Source organism: Primulina eburnea, chromosome 5, assembly GCF_022965805.1.
Source record: "Primulina eburnea isolate SZY01 chromosome 5, ASM2296580v1, whole genome shotgun sequence".
Classification (NCBI taxonomy): Eukaryota; Viridiplantae; Streptophyta; class Magnoliopsida; order Lamiales; family Gesneriaceae; genus Primulina; species Primulina eburnea.
Genome location: NC_133105.1, coordinates 7,911,295 through 7,926,523, shown reverse-complemented (window position 1 = coordinate 7,926,523; position 15,229 = coordinate 7,911,295). Strand labels below are relative to the sequence as shown.

General features: G+C 36.1%; 2 protein-coding genes across 5 annotated transcripts; one reads left to right on the top strand and one right to left on the bottom strand.

Annotated features, from left to right (window-relative positions):
- Positions 1-5,138: 5,138 nt before the first annotated feature.
- LOC140832858 (U-box domain-containing protein 44-like) lies at positions 5,139-9,320 on the top strand. The gene is made up of 4 exons (XM_073197101.1): positions 5,139-5,511; positions 6,391-6,960; positions 7,056-7,365; positions 7,555-9,320. Exons 2-4 carry the CDS (start codon positions 6,406-6,408, stop codon positions 9,129-9,131), a joined length of 2,442 nt encoding a protein of 813 aa, XP_073053202.1. The 5' UTR covers positions 5,139-5,511; positions 6,391-6,405; the 3' UTR covers positions 9,132-9,320.
- A 131-nt stretch (positions 9,321-9,451) lies between these two features.
- LOC140832859 (F-box/kelch-repeat protein At5g42350-like) lies at positions 9,452-12,284 on the bottom strand. Of its 4 annotated transcripts, none has more exons than XM_073197102.1 (2): positions 12,026-12,284; positions 9,452-11,395 (listed from the first exon to the last, which is right to left on the bottom strand). In XM_073197102.1, exon 2 carries the CDS (start codon positions 11,321-11,323, stop codon positions 9,590-9,592), a length of 1,734 nt encoding a protein of 577 aa, XP_073053203.1. In that variant the 5' UTR covers positions 11,324-11,395; positions 12,026-12,284; the 3' UTR covers positions 9,452-9,589. The 4 variants fall into 4 exon arrangements, with proteins under 4 accessions (XP_073053203.1, XP_073053206.1, XP_073053204.1 ...); XM_073197105.1 differs by lacking the exon at positions 12,026-12,284 and adding an exon at positions 11,932-12,018; XM_073197103.1 differs by lacking the exon at positions 12,026-12,284 and adding an exon at positions 11,600-11,912.
- Positions 12,285-15,229: the final 2,945 nt, after the last annotated feature.

Genomic DNA, 15,229 nt, shown 5'->3' with positions numbered 1-15,229 from the left:
TGGTAAATATTTGGAACACACTTTAGATGTGTTGATTTAGAAACTATATTCCGATAAAATACGAGGTTGAATTATATATAAAACACTTGGATGGTCCAAATGCTTAAGCTGTGGATGAAAATGTTGTTGATTATTTTGGGGACACTGAGTACGATTTTGTGAAAAATGATATGTTGGTTGATACTTTTGTTGGCCATGATATTGAATCTTCCAAAAACAAAATGCTTGTACTCGCCTTACTAGTAAAAGGAACTGGAAGGGATGTTGTCTCTTCTTTCTTCCTCTTACTACTCCTTGCCTCTTCTTGAAAGTGACAGACCAAATAGAGTATCCGTCTTTGGGCTACATGTAAGAATGATAATCGTCCGAAAAGTGGCGTTAGGCAGCAGCGACACATGCTATTAGGGGGAGAAGAATAAATTATGGCGGAACTGATTTGGGAAGAACAAGAAAAACATAGATCGTGTGTTTCTACTTTCCTTCCGTCTAATTTAACAAGCAAATCGACAGAAAATCGAATTGGGAACAAAATTAAGACTTTTGAGACTAAATTGACTCAATAAAAACCTTTGGGACTGAACCGAATATGATCCCAAACATTTGGGACTAAACAATATTGCATTATTAATTATATTATTAAATCGAAACACTTTAGATGTTTCAAATTGTAAGGCCCAAGAAATTAATCCGGTTAATCTGAAAAGATTTGGAAATGATTATTATAATCATGGATGATAATTGATATGATTATAAACGAAACAGATCAGATCGGGAGAGCCGAAAGAAGAAATCACATTATGTGTGAAAAACAGGATTGACGCACATGCGCGACATGTATCGGCGCACATGCGCGGAACATCCAGTAGCATCGACGCACATGCGCGAGATAAGGCGCGCATATGCGCGACCCGTCCAGAATGATTGGCGTATATGCGCGACATAAATGGCGCACATGCGCGGGATATGCAGAATGATTGGCGCATATGCGCGACGTAAATGGCGCATATGCGCGAGAAGACAAAATGCTAGTTTTTATAACTGGCACATATGCGTGACTTTGTGCGCGCATATGCGCGAAACGTGCAGAACATGCACAACGCCACTTGCCTTTGTGTAATGCAACGTGTATATATATATATATATATATATATATATATATATATATATATATATATATATATATATATATATATATATATATATATATATATATATCAGCCTATTCCTTAAGAGGGAAAAGACGAGAGCTTCAAGGGAAAAGCTTTATGGGTTCTTCGATAGTTATTTTGGAATTTGCGAAGAATCCGTCCGTCTGTTTTCAAATCTGATTACAGTACTGAGTTCCTAACAACGCATGCTACGACCGGACGTAAGTTTTGTTACGTTTAGACATGATTTGAAATTATGATATTGTCAGAATTGAATATGAATCAGATATGATATTTCTGCTACAGTAGACACTGTATAACTGAAGTCAGATTAAAGAATAGACTGTTTATGAAATTGTTATGATTTTCAGAGTTGAATTAATTGAGATTTGATATCAGAGTTGGGTTATTACTGATTTGAGTGTACCGATATTGATATTATGAATTGTACTGATACTGATTATGAGTTCTGGTATTATATTTGTGGTGTTGAGATTGACGGGGTATTAAGATTGTATTGTTTTACCGTCGAAACATCAGTTGATTTAGATTGATCAGATTCAGTAATGATCTCGATTGTATCGTGATATCGATGATATGAATTAGCTTGTACCTTGTTCAGATATGGATCAAATTATATACTGATTTGAGTATTAATCAGAACATGTTTTGATTTGAGTTATATACTGATATTGTAATTATACGATTGTCATTGCCAGATTGGGTATGGACAGATCAGAATACAAGACTTCGTCTGCATCAGACCGGGAAGACAAAGGTATAAATAAATGTTGATTCGGAATTGCACAACTCGAGTTAGGTTTGACTTGAGTTTCCCTAAATCACATACTTTACTTTATTGCATTGATATTTGCAAAATATCATATTGATATGTTGTAAGTCTATTGAAGGATAGCAGAGCCAGAAATTGAGTCTAGGGCAGAACAGCCTAGCTAGGGCAGAACCGCCGAGTCTTTCTCAGAACCGATAAGACTCTAGACTTACGGTGTATCGATGAGCTTTAGATGTAGATCGACGTCTATTGTAGACACTCGATACAGCATACCAAAAGTCTAACTTAGATCGGGATCCCTAAACTAGAATGAGAGATGAGTTGAGTCTTAGATATTGAGACTAGAGTTTGATTTACAGATCCGTATGAATTTATGTTTCGTAGATTACGATTCATGTTTTATTTACAGATTGGTATTGATACATGTTGTTTGAGTATGCTACATGTGATAAGATATAATTCATGCTTTTATGTTTTATATGATTGCATGTATACATTGTTTATACTGGGATATTTATATCTCACCGGAGTTATCCGGCTGTTGTCTTGTTTTGTATGTGTGCATGACAACAGGTGGGGCAGGATCAGGGTCCAGAAGATGAGGATAGATCGAGATTAGAGTGGTGATCACGGACTTGGATGTAGATAGGTTTTATTACTTGATTGTAGTAGTTGAACCTAGTTTTAAATTAGATGCATGTTATACAAGATATATATTATTATACTAATTGTATAATAGATTGATTCCATTACCTTCCGCATTTTAAAAGAAAAATTTTTAGACCCTGTTTATCTTAACTGATAATTAAACCCCAAAGATGATTAAGAAGATGATTAGCGTCCGGGTCCCCACACAAATTCTTCAAATTAGTATATATTTATTTATGATATTAAATAACGATGATTAATATAATAACTATGTGACTGAAATTACACATTTAAATTAATATTGTTACAAGATCATACATATAATCACTACAAAAAAAAAAAAAAAACTTTAGCGACGGTCAATCCGTCGCTAAAACCGTCGCTAAAAGGGTAAAGTGATGGTTTTAACGACGGTTTGGCAGTCCGTAACAAAAGTGCGCGTCGCCTTCTCAAAGCGACTATTTTAAAACACCCGTCGCTTAGTAGCGACAGTTAAATTGAAGAAGACCGTCGCTTTTAATAGCGACGGTTTATATATAAACCGTCGCTAAAAAAAGCGACGGTTATACGATCATCGTCGCTATATTTCGCGACGGTTTTTTACAACCGTCGCTATAGTAAGCGACGGTATGTCAAAAACCGTCGCTATTTTAATCGGCGATTTTTTAAACAAACCGTCTTGCGACGGTCATATATGCAGGGTTCACAACCGTATAAACACTGCCAAAAAATTCACAAATAAACTACTACACAAAAATTAAAATCATGTATTAAATTTTCTGTAATAAAAAAACTTTAAAACCTGATGTACGCGAAGATATGGAGTTCCACGTAACACGTGAGGATTGCACCGACGAGCAAATCTACGACATAAACACGAAAAAATGTTAGTACAAATTAAATAAATCGAAATTTCGAAAAAAATTGATAGATTTCGCTACTACCATAGGTAGGTGAAAAATCGTATAAGAAAATGTTCGTGAATCTCGGTATATATAAAATCATAGCGACGATTTTTGAAAAAACCGTCGCTATATAGCGACGGTTCAAGAAAAACCGTGGCTATGTAGCGACGGTTAAAGCATAACCGTGGCTATATAGCGACGGGTATCTGACAACCGTCGCTATTGTAGCGACATAATTACTTAAACCGTTGCTATATTGCGACTGTTGGACAAACCCGTCGCCATTTTGTGCGACGGATTTTTTACCCATCGCACAAAATAACGACGAGTAATTCGAACAGTCGCAGATCGGCGACGGTTGAACTTTAACCGTGGCTAAAATTAACGACGGTTTTTAAAACCCGTTGCTATTTAAAAATTTAACGACAGTTTAAATAATCCGTCGTTAAATATAGCGACGAACATATTTTTAACCGTCGCTATTATAACGATGGTTTTTTGTAAACGGTCGCTTAATTTAATAAACGACTGTTTTATAAAAACTGTCGTTAAATTAGCGACGGTTGTTGTGAAATCGTCGCTAATCTAGCGACCGTTATTCTTGGACCGTCGCTATTATAACGACGGGTTTTATTATATTGTCGCTTGATTCGTTAAGCGACGGTTGTATTAGTAGCCGTCGCTATATAGAGACGGTCCAATAAAACCGTCGCTATAATAGCGATAGGTTTTCTAAAAACCGTCGTTACGTTAGCCGTTTTTTTGTAGTGAATAAATTTAATTACTAATATAAACATCGAATGACTCGTTTACTTGTCATGATTGTTAACGAATAATTTGAATAAAATTATTCATTCATCAAACTTCCAAATAGCCATCCATTAATTATACTATTCCAACTTTCTTGAAGTTTGTATATTATCATCATCGCCGAATCATTGTGAGTTAATTGTGAACTAATAAATCAAGATTCATAATGAGAAGATCAACTTGTTCTACTAACGGTGACATGAATAAATGTATAATTTTGATATGTTTTATTACATTCATCATATGACACTCATTTTATATATATAACATGAATAAATATATAATTTTGATATATTTCATTACATCTATATATATAATGAGTGTATATAATAGATGTATAATTTTGATAGATGTATATAATAGATGTATAATTTTGAGTGAATATAATGAGTGTCATCTTGATACATGTAATGAAACATATCAAAATTATATATCTATTCATGTCATAGTTAGTAGAACAAGTCGATCTTCTCATCATGAATCTTGATTTATTAGTTCACAATTAACTCAAATAAAAAATGTCAAATCGTGTTAAAATTAATGATAAATTGATCCCAAAAAAAAAAAAGAAAAACTAGACCATAATATGCTATATGCGATAAATATATATATATATATAATTTGTTATGTTGTCTACCAATTATACTCACGTTTGCTTTTATCAATGGGATGATACTTACTCGTTGAATATACAATTTTGATAAAATTCATCATATACAATAGATAGTCACCTCATTGTGGTGTATAAAAATAAATATGATTGGTGGACAAAATAACAAAACTACGTGTATATATATATAGTGTATGTATATATAATGTGAGTCATCATTGTTTGGTGGACCAGTCAATTGGTAAGAAATCAAAGCTATCATCTTTGTGAGTGTCAACGATTGAGGGAAGGACTGGTATGCATTTTTGTTGTGGTACTCCTCCTCCTCCCCCATTTCCCCAACGCGTGCAATCTACAGAACAACAACGTTGACTGCTGGTTGTCTCCGTCAACTCTTTCATTTTTACACCATTATCAATTCTTCATTCTCCGTTGTTCTTCGTTCTCGGAGGAATCAAGCGAAACCCCATGATTGATCCAAGATCATTTGAAGATTCAGGGGTGTGAAGTAGTTCTAATTTTAGGTCAATTTCAATTTCTGATTGGAGTCTGATCCGGGGCTGATTTTGATTCATTAGCACACTGTGTTTTTTCAAGGTAATGTTTCTACGTTAAAATTGTTTTTTTTTTTTTTTTTTTTTGCATGTAAAGCAGATGATATTGTTTGCTAGGTTTTATGTGGAACAAAGGTTTTTACTTGGTACTCTGGGATTGTGTTTTGTGTAATGCATCCTAATCTCCTCCATAGTTTAGTTGCATCATAGCCGTCACCACTGGCTATTGGAAATAAGGGAATTGAAATGGCTTTGTTCCACAGTGTCATGAATCTTCTTCCAAATTTAATGAATCAACTAAACATCCGAGGAAGTCATAATTAATTGGCGAATGGTAGATCCAGGAGTTGGATTCAGGGTGAAATTAACATTCTAAAAACTTAGTCGGGGAATTACATTTTTACATTATATATGTTTTGTATGGAAGTCATACAGGTTTTTCTCCTTCACTGTCACTTTCCATCTTAGCATGTTAGAGAGTCCAGCCGGCTTGAATTGAATTCAATGAGTTAAGGTTTTTCGGAACTTAATCTTGAGCCTTTTTAGAGCCTGAGCTCGAGCTCAACTTTTATATGTTTGTAGGCTTGTGAACATTTTAAAACATTTTTTTACATTTTAGTAACATAGTTAGAAAAGTAAGGTCAAGCTCAAGAGCCAACCTAGTCATCTAAGCTCACGAATATGTAATGAGAAAATTTTATGAATTCAAGCTGCACTCGCAAGCCAAGCTTGAAGCTCCTGATGTGAGCTCGCAAACATATGCATGATTTTTTCAAAAGAAAAACTCAAGCTGAATTTCCAAACTAAAAAGCTCAAACTGGAGCTTCTTGATTAGGAGCACGACAAGCGAGCTCTCACATGATTTTTGTAATCGAGTCCAATCCTGCAAAAGTAAACAATAATGCTTCTGTTTTTGTTACAGTTGCTCTGATTTTTCATGGCTGGAAGCTGGGATGGAAGTCATGGCGAAGATTATCACTCAGATGACAGTCACCATTTTGAGAGATTACATATAGAACCTATTTATGACGCTTTCATATGTCCCTTAACAAAACAGGTGATGAGACATCCTGTGACATTGGAAAATGGGAAAACTTTTGAGAGAGAGGCGATTGAGAAATGGTTCAGGGATTGCCGAGAGAGTGGCAGAAGGCTGGTTTGCCCTCTAACATTGAGAGAGTTAAGAAGCACAGAAGTAAATCCAAGTATCGCTTTACAGCAAACAATTGAAGAGTGGAATGCAAGAAACGAAGCTGCTAAGCTTGACATGGCTCGTAGGTCGTTATCCTTGAACAGCCCAGAGAATGATATTCGACAGGCTTTGAAGTTCGTTCAGAATCTCTGTCGAAAAAGTCTAGCGAATAAGCAAGTAATTCGTAATGCAGAGCTGATACCGATGATCATTGATGTGCTGAAGAGCAGTAATCGTCGAGTTCGCTGCATGGCCCTTGAAACGCTTCAAATTGTGGCGGAGGAAGACTTTGATAATAAGGTTGTCAAAGGTTGATGGTTTATTTTGCATTTTAAACATTTGTCTCGGTTCAAGTTGTCGTTTGTGACAACTACTCAGCACTATCGGTTTTGCAGGACATAATGGCTGAAGGGGACACTGTGCGCACCATTGTCAAATTTTTATCCCATGAGCAATCCAAAGAGAGGGAAGAAGCCGTTTCTTTACTTTATGAGCTCTCTGAATCCGAAACACTGTGCGAAAAGATTGGTTCAGTGAATGGAGCTATTCTTATTTTAGTCGGAATGGCTAGCAGTGATTCGGAAAACCTTGTAACTGTTGAAAAAGCAGAAAAAACCTTAGAGAATCTGGAAAAATGTGAGAACAACGTGAGACAAATGGCTGAATGCGGAAGATTGCAGCCTCTCCTGAGAAGACTGCTTGAAGGTGCACTCAGCAACCTCAATACCCTTTTTATGTTAGATGTATTATTCTTTTGGAATATTATTATGAATGTTGATGAAAAAAGCTTTATACTAGTGATAGAGATGCAACAACGATATAATTTTTATGGGCTTACAGAAAAATTTACTAAAAGTCAGAACTGTGGTAAGACCTTGATATGAATCATTGCAGGCTCCCTGGATACCAAGTTATCAATGGCTGCCTTTCTTGGAGAACTGGTGCTAAACAATGATGTGAAAGTTTTTGTAGCCAGAACTGTTGGCTATTCTCTTATCAATCTTATGAGGAACAATAATATGCAATCCAGAGAGGCGGCGCTCAAAGCTTTGAACCAGATCTCATCAGACGAGGCTAGTGCTGAGGTTTTGATAGAAATCGGTATCCTCCCCCCTCTTGTTAAGGATTTGTTCACCGTTGGAGCTAACCAGCTTCCCATTCGGTTGAAAGAAGTTTCGGCAACCATTCTTGCAAATGTTGTGAATTCTGGACATGCTTTTGATTCGATCCCAGTTGGACCGGACAACCAAACACTGGTCTCTGAGGAAATAATTCACGGCCTCCTACATCTTATCAGCAACACTGGGCCAGCAATTGAGTGCAAGCTTCTCCAAGTACTTGTCGGGTTGACCAGCTCTCCCACAACTGTATCAGGTGTCGTTTCTGCTATTAAAAGTTCTGGGGCCACTATTAGTTTGGTTCAGTTTATCGAAGCGCCTCAGAGGGATTTAAGAGCAGCCTCGATAAAGCTTCTTCAAAATCTCGCGCCACAAATGGGGCCGGAAATAGCTGGTTGTTTACGTGTTACGCCTGGTCAGCTCAGTAGCTTAATGAAGGTGATATTTGAGAATACAGGAATGACCGAGGAGCAGGCAGCAGCTGCTAGGCTTTTAGCCGATCTCCCTGAAAGGGATACAGGCCTCACCAGACAGATGCTAGACGAAAGCGCGTGCCAGCTGCTTATTTCCCGAATCATACAGATCCGACAGGGGGAAATGAGAGGCAGCCGCTTCATGACCCCTTATTTAGAAGGACTTGTCAAGGTATTAGCAAGAATCACATTTGTTTTGTCCGAGGACTCAGGGGCTGCTCTCGCTCTTTGTCAGGTTAACAATCTAGCATCACTTTTCATAGACCTTCTACAAGCCAACGGTCTGGACAACGTGCAGATGGTGTCAGCCACGGCTTTAAAGAACTTATCCCAAGAATCTATAAACTTGACTAAGCTACCCGAGTTTCCTGCTCCAGGATTTTGTGCCTCAATTTTCCCTTGTTTAAGCAAGCCACCAGTCATAACTGGATTGTGTAGGGTTCATCGTGGGATATGTTCGTTGAAAGAAACATTTTGTCTCTTAGAAGGGCATGCCGCAGACAAGTTGGTGGCCCTTTTGGACCACGCTAACGACAAGGTGGTGGAAGCAGCATTGGAGGCTCTGTCCACATTATTAGATGATGGTGTTGATACAGAACAAGGAGTTCAAGTGTTACTAGATGCAGATGGAGTAAAGCCTATACTCGACATTTTACTCGAAAAACGAAACGAGAGTCTAAGAAGGAGGTCAATATGGGCAATTGAAAGATTATTGAGAAGTGATGAAATAGCCTATGTAGTTTCTGACAATCCCAATATAAGTACCGCCCTCGTGGATGCTTTCCAACACGGAGATTATCGAACACGACAGATAGCTGAGCGTGCCTTACAGCATGTGGATAAATTCCCCAAGTTCTCTAGTATCTTTACAAAAAAGTGATGATAAATTGCTTGATATAGTTTCTTCGTCTTTAAAGATTCCGTATGTACTTTCTCTCGTGTCCTTCGATGTTTTGAGTTGTAAATTTAGAATGTTTGAAGAATTTAGTAGATTCTAAAGTGTAATTTGGTCGCATTTGAACTGGGAACAGCGTTCTTTTCTACATGTTTGTGAATCAATCTTCTCTCACGTGCGTATATGATCGTATTTGTTTTTCAAATTTGTTGATACTTAGCATTTTGCAAGTATCATTTTAAAACTCACAAAACACAAGCTAAACAGAGTTTATGTTATATATGCTTGTAAAAATACATTAAAGCTAGGCACAAAAAAATCATTCTTCATGCGAGAATATAAAATTAAAATAAATAAATGTTTGCTGCAAGTTGACAAGGAAAGAGTTCAAGAAAAAGTTGCCACAAATAAAATCATACAGAAGCAAATCAGATCTACCGTAGTTACAAACGAAGCACTGCCATTGATTTTGTCATGCAGGAAGAAGCATCCAAATCATGCGCCACATGGTTCCTTGAAATATGACTCCAGTTCGTTGTTCTAGTGTCGGAAACGTTAAACATAGTGAGGAAATCCAATACCTGTCCAAAAATCTTGAACATTTCGACCCCGAAAATAAGGTCTTCATCAGCCACAAACGCTGCGTTCCAATCCATTGGGGCATCAGGATGTACAGAAACCTCTGTCCAAGATCGATACTCAAGATCAAGTTCCCAAAGCTTCCTAACAGCTTTGTTTCTCCGGCCAATTTGACCATCTCCTTCGCACCAAGAAACGGAGAGCATTAATAGCCGATTCTTGCAGGATATAAGTTTCGGATAATATTCATGCAAACGGGGTGGGAAGGGGGTAGTTTGGATTCTGGTCCAATATCCCCTTTCTATGTCGTATCCAACAAGTCTGTCGCTCTCTGAATAAACGTAGAAAATCCCATCACAGATGACACCAGAACAAGCAACGCCAAAATCTGGAGGTACCCTTTGAATCTCTGTCCATTTATTTGATACAGAATCATAGATTTCCCCGGAATCCAATGGTTCATCCCACGATCCAAGACCTCCAACAGCAATCATTATGAATTTTCTACTATCTTTGCTGTGTGAGCTTTCATGTTTTTGCCTAACAAATTTGAATGTCTTGATATTGGGAATTAGTGAGTTGTCATTTTCATCAAGAGAGTGCCTAGATTGGCGTCTAACTGAGAGTCGGTGTGGATCCTCATAAACATCGGATACACCGCCAACTCTTGGCCTGTAGAAACGTCTGTCAGTTCGATTTTGTTGATTTCTAATGATCAAACAATCAGAACTGAACTCTGAAATTCCTAATATGGGTGACGATCTAGCATACTTCATGGCAGCAACTTTACGCCATGATTTAGTTGAGGGGCTAAATGCCAATACACCTTTGTGAGTCTTGAATGAGCTCCTGTCCACCCTGCCAAAGTTGGTCAAGCTAGAACAACCCCCAACGATATAAATATCATCCTGGATGCTCGTAACTGAGAACAAAAATCTTCCTTTTAGAACATGAGAATCTAATTTGTGCCATTGCTTGAGGGAAACATCAAATGCATGTATTTCTCCGGAACAATACCCGTCTTTCACAACACCAAACACAAATAACCATGGATTTTGGAACAAGCCTTCCCTCCTCATTTGCATGAACCTAGGAGTTGTCGTCAAGTTTCTCCATTTCTTGCAGACAAGACGGGCATTCATCAGACTCGTCAGTGGTAGTCGAACCAAGCACATCTCAAGAATGTCATCCGGCAGACGCGCATTCACGATATTGTTTTGTTGAACTGCATTAAATGTTAGAAGCTTTCTATTGTTCTTCCTCCAAAACTTCTCCTTCATACCATAGGCGAAGCAATCAACAGTTGCTTCCTCAGTTCCACATATCATAGTGTACCCTTTTCCCTCCTCACTTGCACTTGACCGTCTTCTACTGCCTGAATTACCATAATCTTCACCGGTGTCAGCGCCTACTTTGCAACCTCCACCACGACCATAAAGTGAAAGGCATCTCAAAGACATGCCAGACACCTCATCTTCTTCATGAACTTCGATTTTTTGGTTCTTTTTTTTGAACTTCTGGCTCATACTCCTCACAAGACGTTTGGAAACACTCAAAGACTCAATATGGTCTTCCCCCGTTAATCTTGGCGAGGACATCTTACACCCTTGTTTTAGCCAAACAGAAGCAATCTAATATAGGAAACACTGAATCCATTCTGCTTCAGCCACCTACACAAATACATCAAAGAGAGTCTAAGAATGTTTCTTGCACTTACAAAATATCAATCCAAATATGATGAGTTATGTCGAGTATTTACAGACCAATCAAGAAAAAATTTGAAAGTAAATTAAAAATACCATACAATTTTGGATAGAATCCACTCCTAAATAAGAGATGCTAATAACCACAAACTACAAAGTCTATTAACTCGCCTCATTTGCTTGCCTGCTATAGAAATATGAGTGCTGCTCTTGATTCAAGAATTACACATTTTGAAAATTAAAGAAAATCTCAAGAAGGGTTCCGGTCCAAGAAAAATATCTCCAATTGCCCACCCCAACTCACTGAAACACCATATTAAAGTCAACAAGCACAAGAAATCAAATCACAGATTCATATACCAACTGAAACCCAAAACAAATTACAAAATCAAAAACAAGAACACGCTAAAAATCACCTCCAAGAAAGTGTAAAATCAAGATCTGGAATGTGCTAAAAACCACAAACTACAACGCGCAAACCAATAAAGGTAAGTTGTGAATACCTTATATCCGTACGTAAATGGAAAGGTCAGAAATTGTTCAAAGCAGGTGAGATTCATAAAAAATGGCACACCAAAAAAAACAAAAAGAACAAACCTTCAACTCAAAATCAAAGCATTTCAGCTTTACTATCGACCACCGAAGATCATTTCTGAGAGCCCATTTCAAGATTCACTCTAAAAATGATCGGAAGCAAACCCATGAGATCCAATCTCCATAAAAGCTCAAATCTTTAGAGATCAAGGACCAAATCACATAAAAATTTCGAACATTTATGGCGATAACAGTTTAAAAAATTAATCAAAGGGAATCATATTGTACTTTTATATGTCAATTATAATGACCTTTTCTTTTCTTTTCTTTTCTTTTCTTTTAGTTGGGGATGAATTCTTGGTAAAGTGGTAAGTGATGACACCAAGTGCTACCATTCACTATGCTTTTGTATTTGTTTTTGTTTTTGTTTTTGTTGAATTTTGACTCACTTCTAAATCACTAAATTTATATCAGTGATACACTAATTTTATATATAAATATTAATAATAATAAAAAAATTTCATGCAAGTGTGACTCTCTCGTTGAAAGATTTTATTGGAGATAAAATTTCATCTCAAAAAATTACCACACACAATATTTGAAAAAACTTTTAATTTTACACATAACGGGTTTATGTCATTTTGGTATTTTGCAGGGATGTTAAATTCAATTTGTCCTCTTGTGAGACGATCTCACGAATCTTTATCTGTGAGACGGATCAACTCTACCGATATTCACAATAAAAAATAATACTCTTAGTATAAAAAGTAATATTTTTTCATGGATAACCCAAATAAGAGATCCGTATCACAAAATACAACCTGTGAGATCGTCTTACACAAGTTTTGCCTATATATAATCACAAATTTTTGTATATCACATGAATAATAATATTTTCTTTGCTCCATTTTTGTTTTACTAGGTCTTTTTGAAGATTAATTTGAAGAATTTATTAAAAAAACAATCAATGTATTAATAAACTATCTTTAGGATGCTATCGTTGTCATTGTATTATCCAATATACGATATCAAAATTCATTGAGGCAATAAATTTTATGAGTGAAATCTCCCTTTCATTTGATATCAAATTTAGCTGACATCTACAAATTTTAATGTAATTTATTTAGATATGAGCACTCCTCTCACCTTTGAATTTGAATTTTTATATTCATCATCTTTAATTTTTTGTACATATTTAATTTGGTAAACATTCTTGTCATCAAGTTGGTTAGCATAAAATTCAGCTGGGATTCTAAAAAGCGAGATTTTCAAACTTTAGCTCGAGTATGAGTAAAATTGAATTGGAATTTTTCGGATACTGAATTTATGGAATCTAATTCAAATATGATACTACTCAAACTTAACTCGACTTTATTATATCCATACATCAGGTTAAACTAATTCTTCATTTAGGTGGAAGTTCAAGTTGAAAATGAGGAACATGAAATAAAATATAGGATACAAGAATGTATTTAACCTAACTGGATCCTTTTGGGTTGTCCTGTCATAGTTTCATCAATTTGTCTATTATTATTTCCCAAAAAAAAAATCACATCAAATATATGTATAAACCAAAACAAAAATTAAAAATAATTTATTGACGGTGGCTGGCAACTATGTGCCACATGTAATGAAATGGTACATTACTTTCTTGTTCATTTGTCTATTAATTGGTTATCATTTCACCATCATTAAATTTTTGAAAATAAGGGCATTATGAGGTTGCTCTTTTCTATAGAAAGTTTTTTAATGGAATTTGAATTATACAAGAATTTGATGGGTGGTGCCATTTTTGATACTTGGTATATATATATATATATATATATATATATATATATATATATATATATGCTGCACACATATGTAAGCACCGATGATGTGTCCCTCACCCATTAGATGTGATGAAATATAGAAAATTGTGAATCCAATGAATGAGTGACACCTCATATGTGCTCACATATGTGTGCATCATATCAAAACTGATATATACATACATATATATATATATGTTAGAAAAAAATTAATTTTATTTAATTTTCATATGATTGAATTTAAAAAGTATACAAAACATAATATGAATTAAAATTGTAATATTGGAATCTAGAGAAAAAAATTAAATTGTTTTCAATCCTCTTAAACAATGGAATTTATTTTTGAATTTGGTTAGGTTATATGGGGTCCATCTACATGATTATGATTGTGCGCATGCTACTTCAACTACTATCAATTTGTTGTGGTACATTTTGAAGATGGTGACTTCAGTTTCCCCCAAACATTTGTCCAACCACTTGAACATGGATTTGGTGATGAAAAGTGGAGGTTTAACCTAGTACCCTCGTTCAATGTAAAGACATTTAAGAAATTTCCCTCATTTGCCTCGAAGTGCACCATCATATGGTTTATGTAAGAATATAACATAGGATAGTTTTGAGGTTATGAAAGGTAGAGACACCATCGAGGATGAATAGGAACGTATAAGACGACATACACTCTTGGAATTAGATAGGACAATGGAAACAAAACCAATATAGATATGGATTTGGATCCTCTACTGTGTTGAAAACACATTACTTACTTTTACACGAGATGATCACGTGATTATCTCGTTTAATCTGACAACATTTTAAATTTATCTCATATAGTGTGATGTCCACAAGATGATCACGTGATCATATCGTGTAAAAAAATGCACAACACTAAATGATGTGTTTTCAACACAATAGAGGAGATATCTTCTATTTCGCCCAAGACGAAGGACAAAGGATTACTCAAAGTCGGACTAAGAAGTAGAATAATGCAATATCCAAATCTTAAAAAACCATCTGGGTGTAATAGAAGTTGTTTTGTTGTATCCAATTGTTTTATCAAGGGTTTGATATTGTCACCTTCATCTACGGTACTCTATCGAGAGAGTTCATTTAAAAGCCCACAGCTTGGCCCAATTCACTTGTGTCCAAATGCCGAATGACGATCTAGCTCGGATTATCAATCAATCAGTCGAGTAGGTCTTTTATGAGACGACTCTCAACAGGATGAGCTCCCAACCTGCTTAGCTTTCAACCCGTCGAGCTCCTTACCTCCTAGGGCCCTAAGAGCTACCATCCAGCTGCTTGCTTTAGGTCGAAAAGGTAAATAGAATCTTTCTAGATCTGTACTTTTTGGACATATGTGAGGGCGACTTTTCGACTATCTACATCCAGCACATGAAAAAAGTGATCTTTGACAAATACAGATGATGTTCCCGAGGTCGGTCAGACAGCCGAGCTC

Excerpts from the sequence above, each read along its gene's own strand:
- LOC140832858 (XM_073197101.1), top strand. The coding sequence starts at position 6,406 with ATGGCTGGAAGCTGGGATGGAAGTCATGGCGAAGATTATCACTCAGAT. Across the intron at positions 6,961-7,055 it reads AGGAAGACTTTGATAATAAG|GACATAATGGCTGAAGGGGA; the intron begins GTTGTCAAAGGT and ends TCGGTTTTGCAG. Across the intron at positions 7,366-7,554 it reads CCTGAGAAGACTGCTTGAAG|GCTCCCTGGATACCAAGTTA; the intron begins GTGCACTCAGCA and ends GAATCATTGCAG.
- LOC140832859 (XM_073197102.1), bottom strand. The coding sequence starts at position 11,323 with ATGTCCTCGCCAAGATTAACGGGGGAAGACCATATTGAGTCTTTGAGT.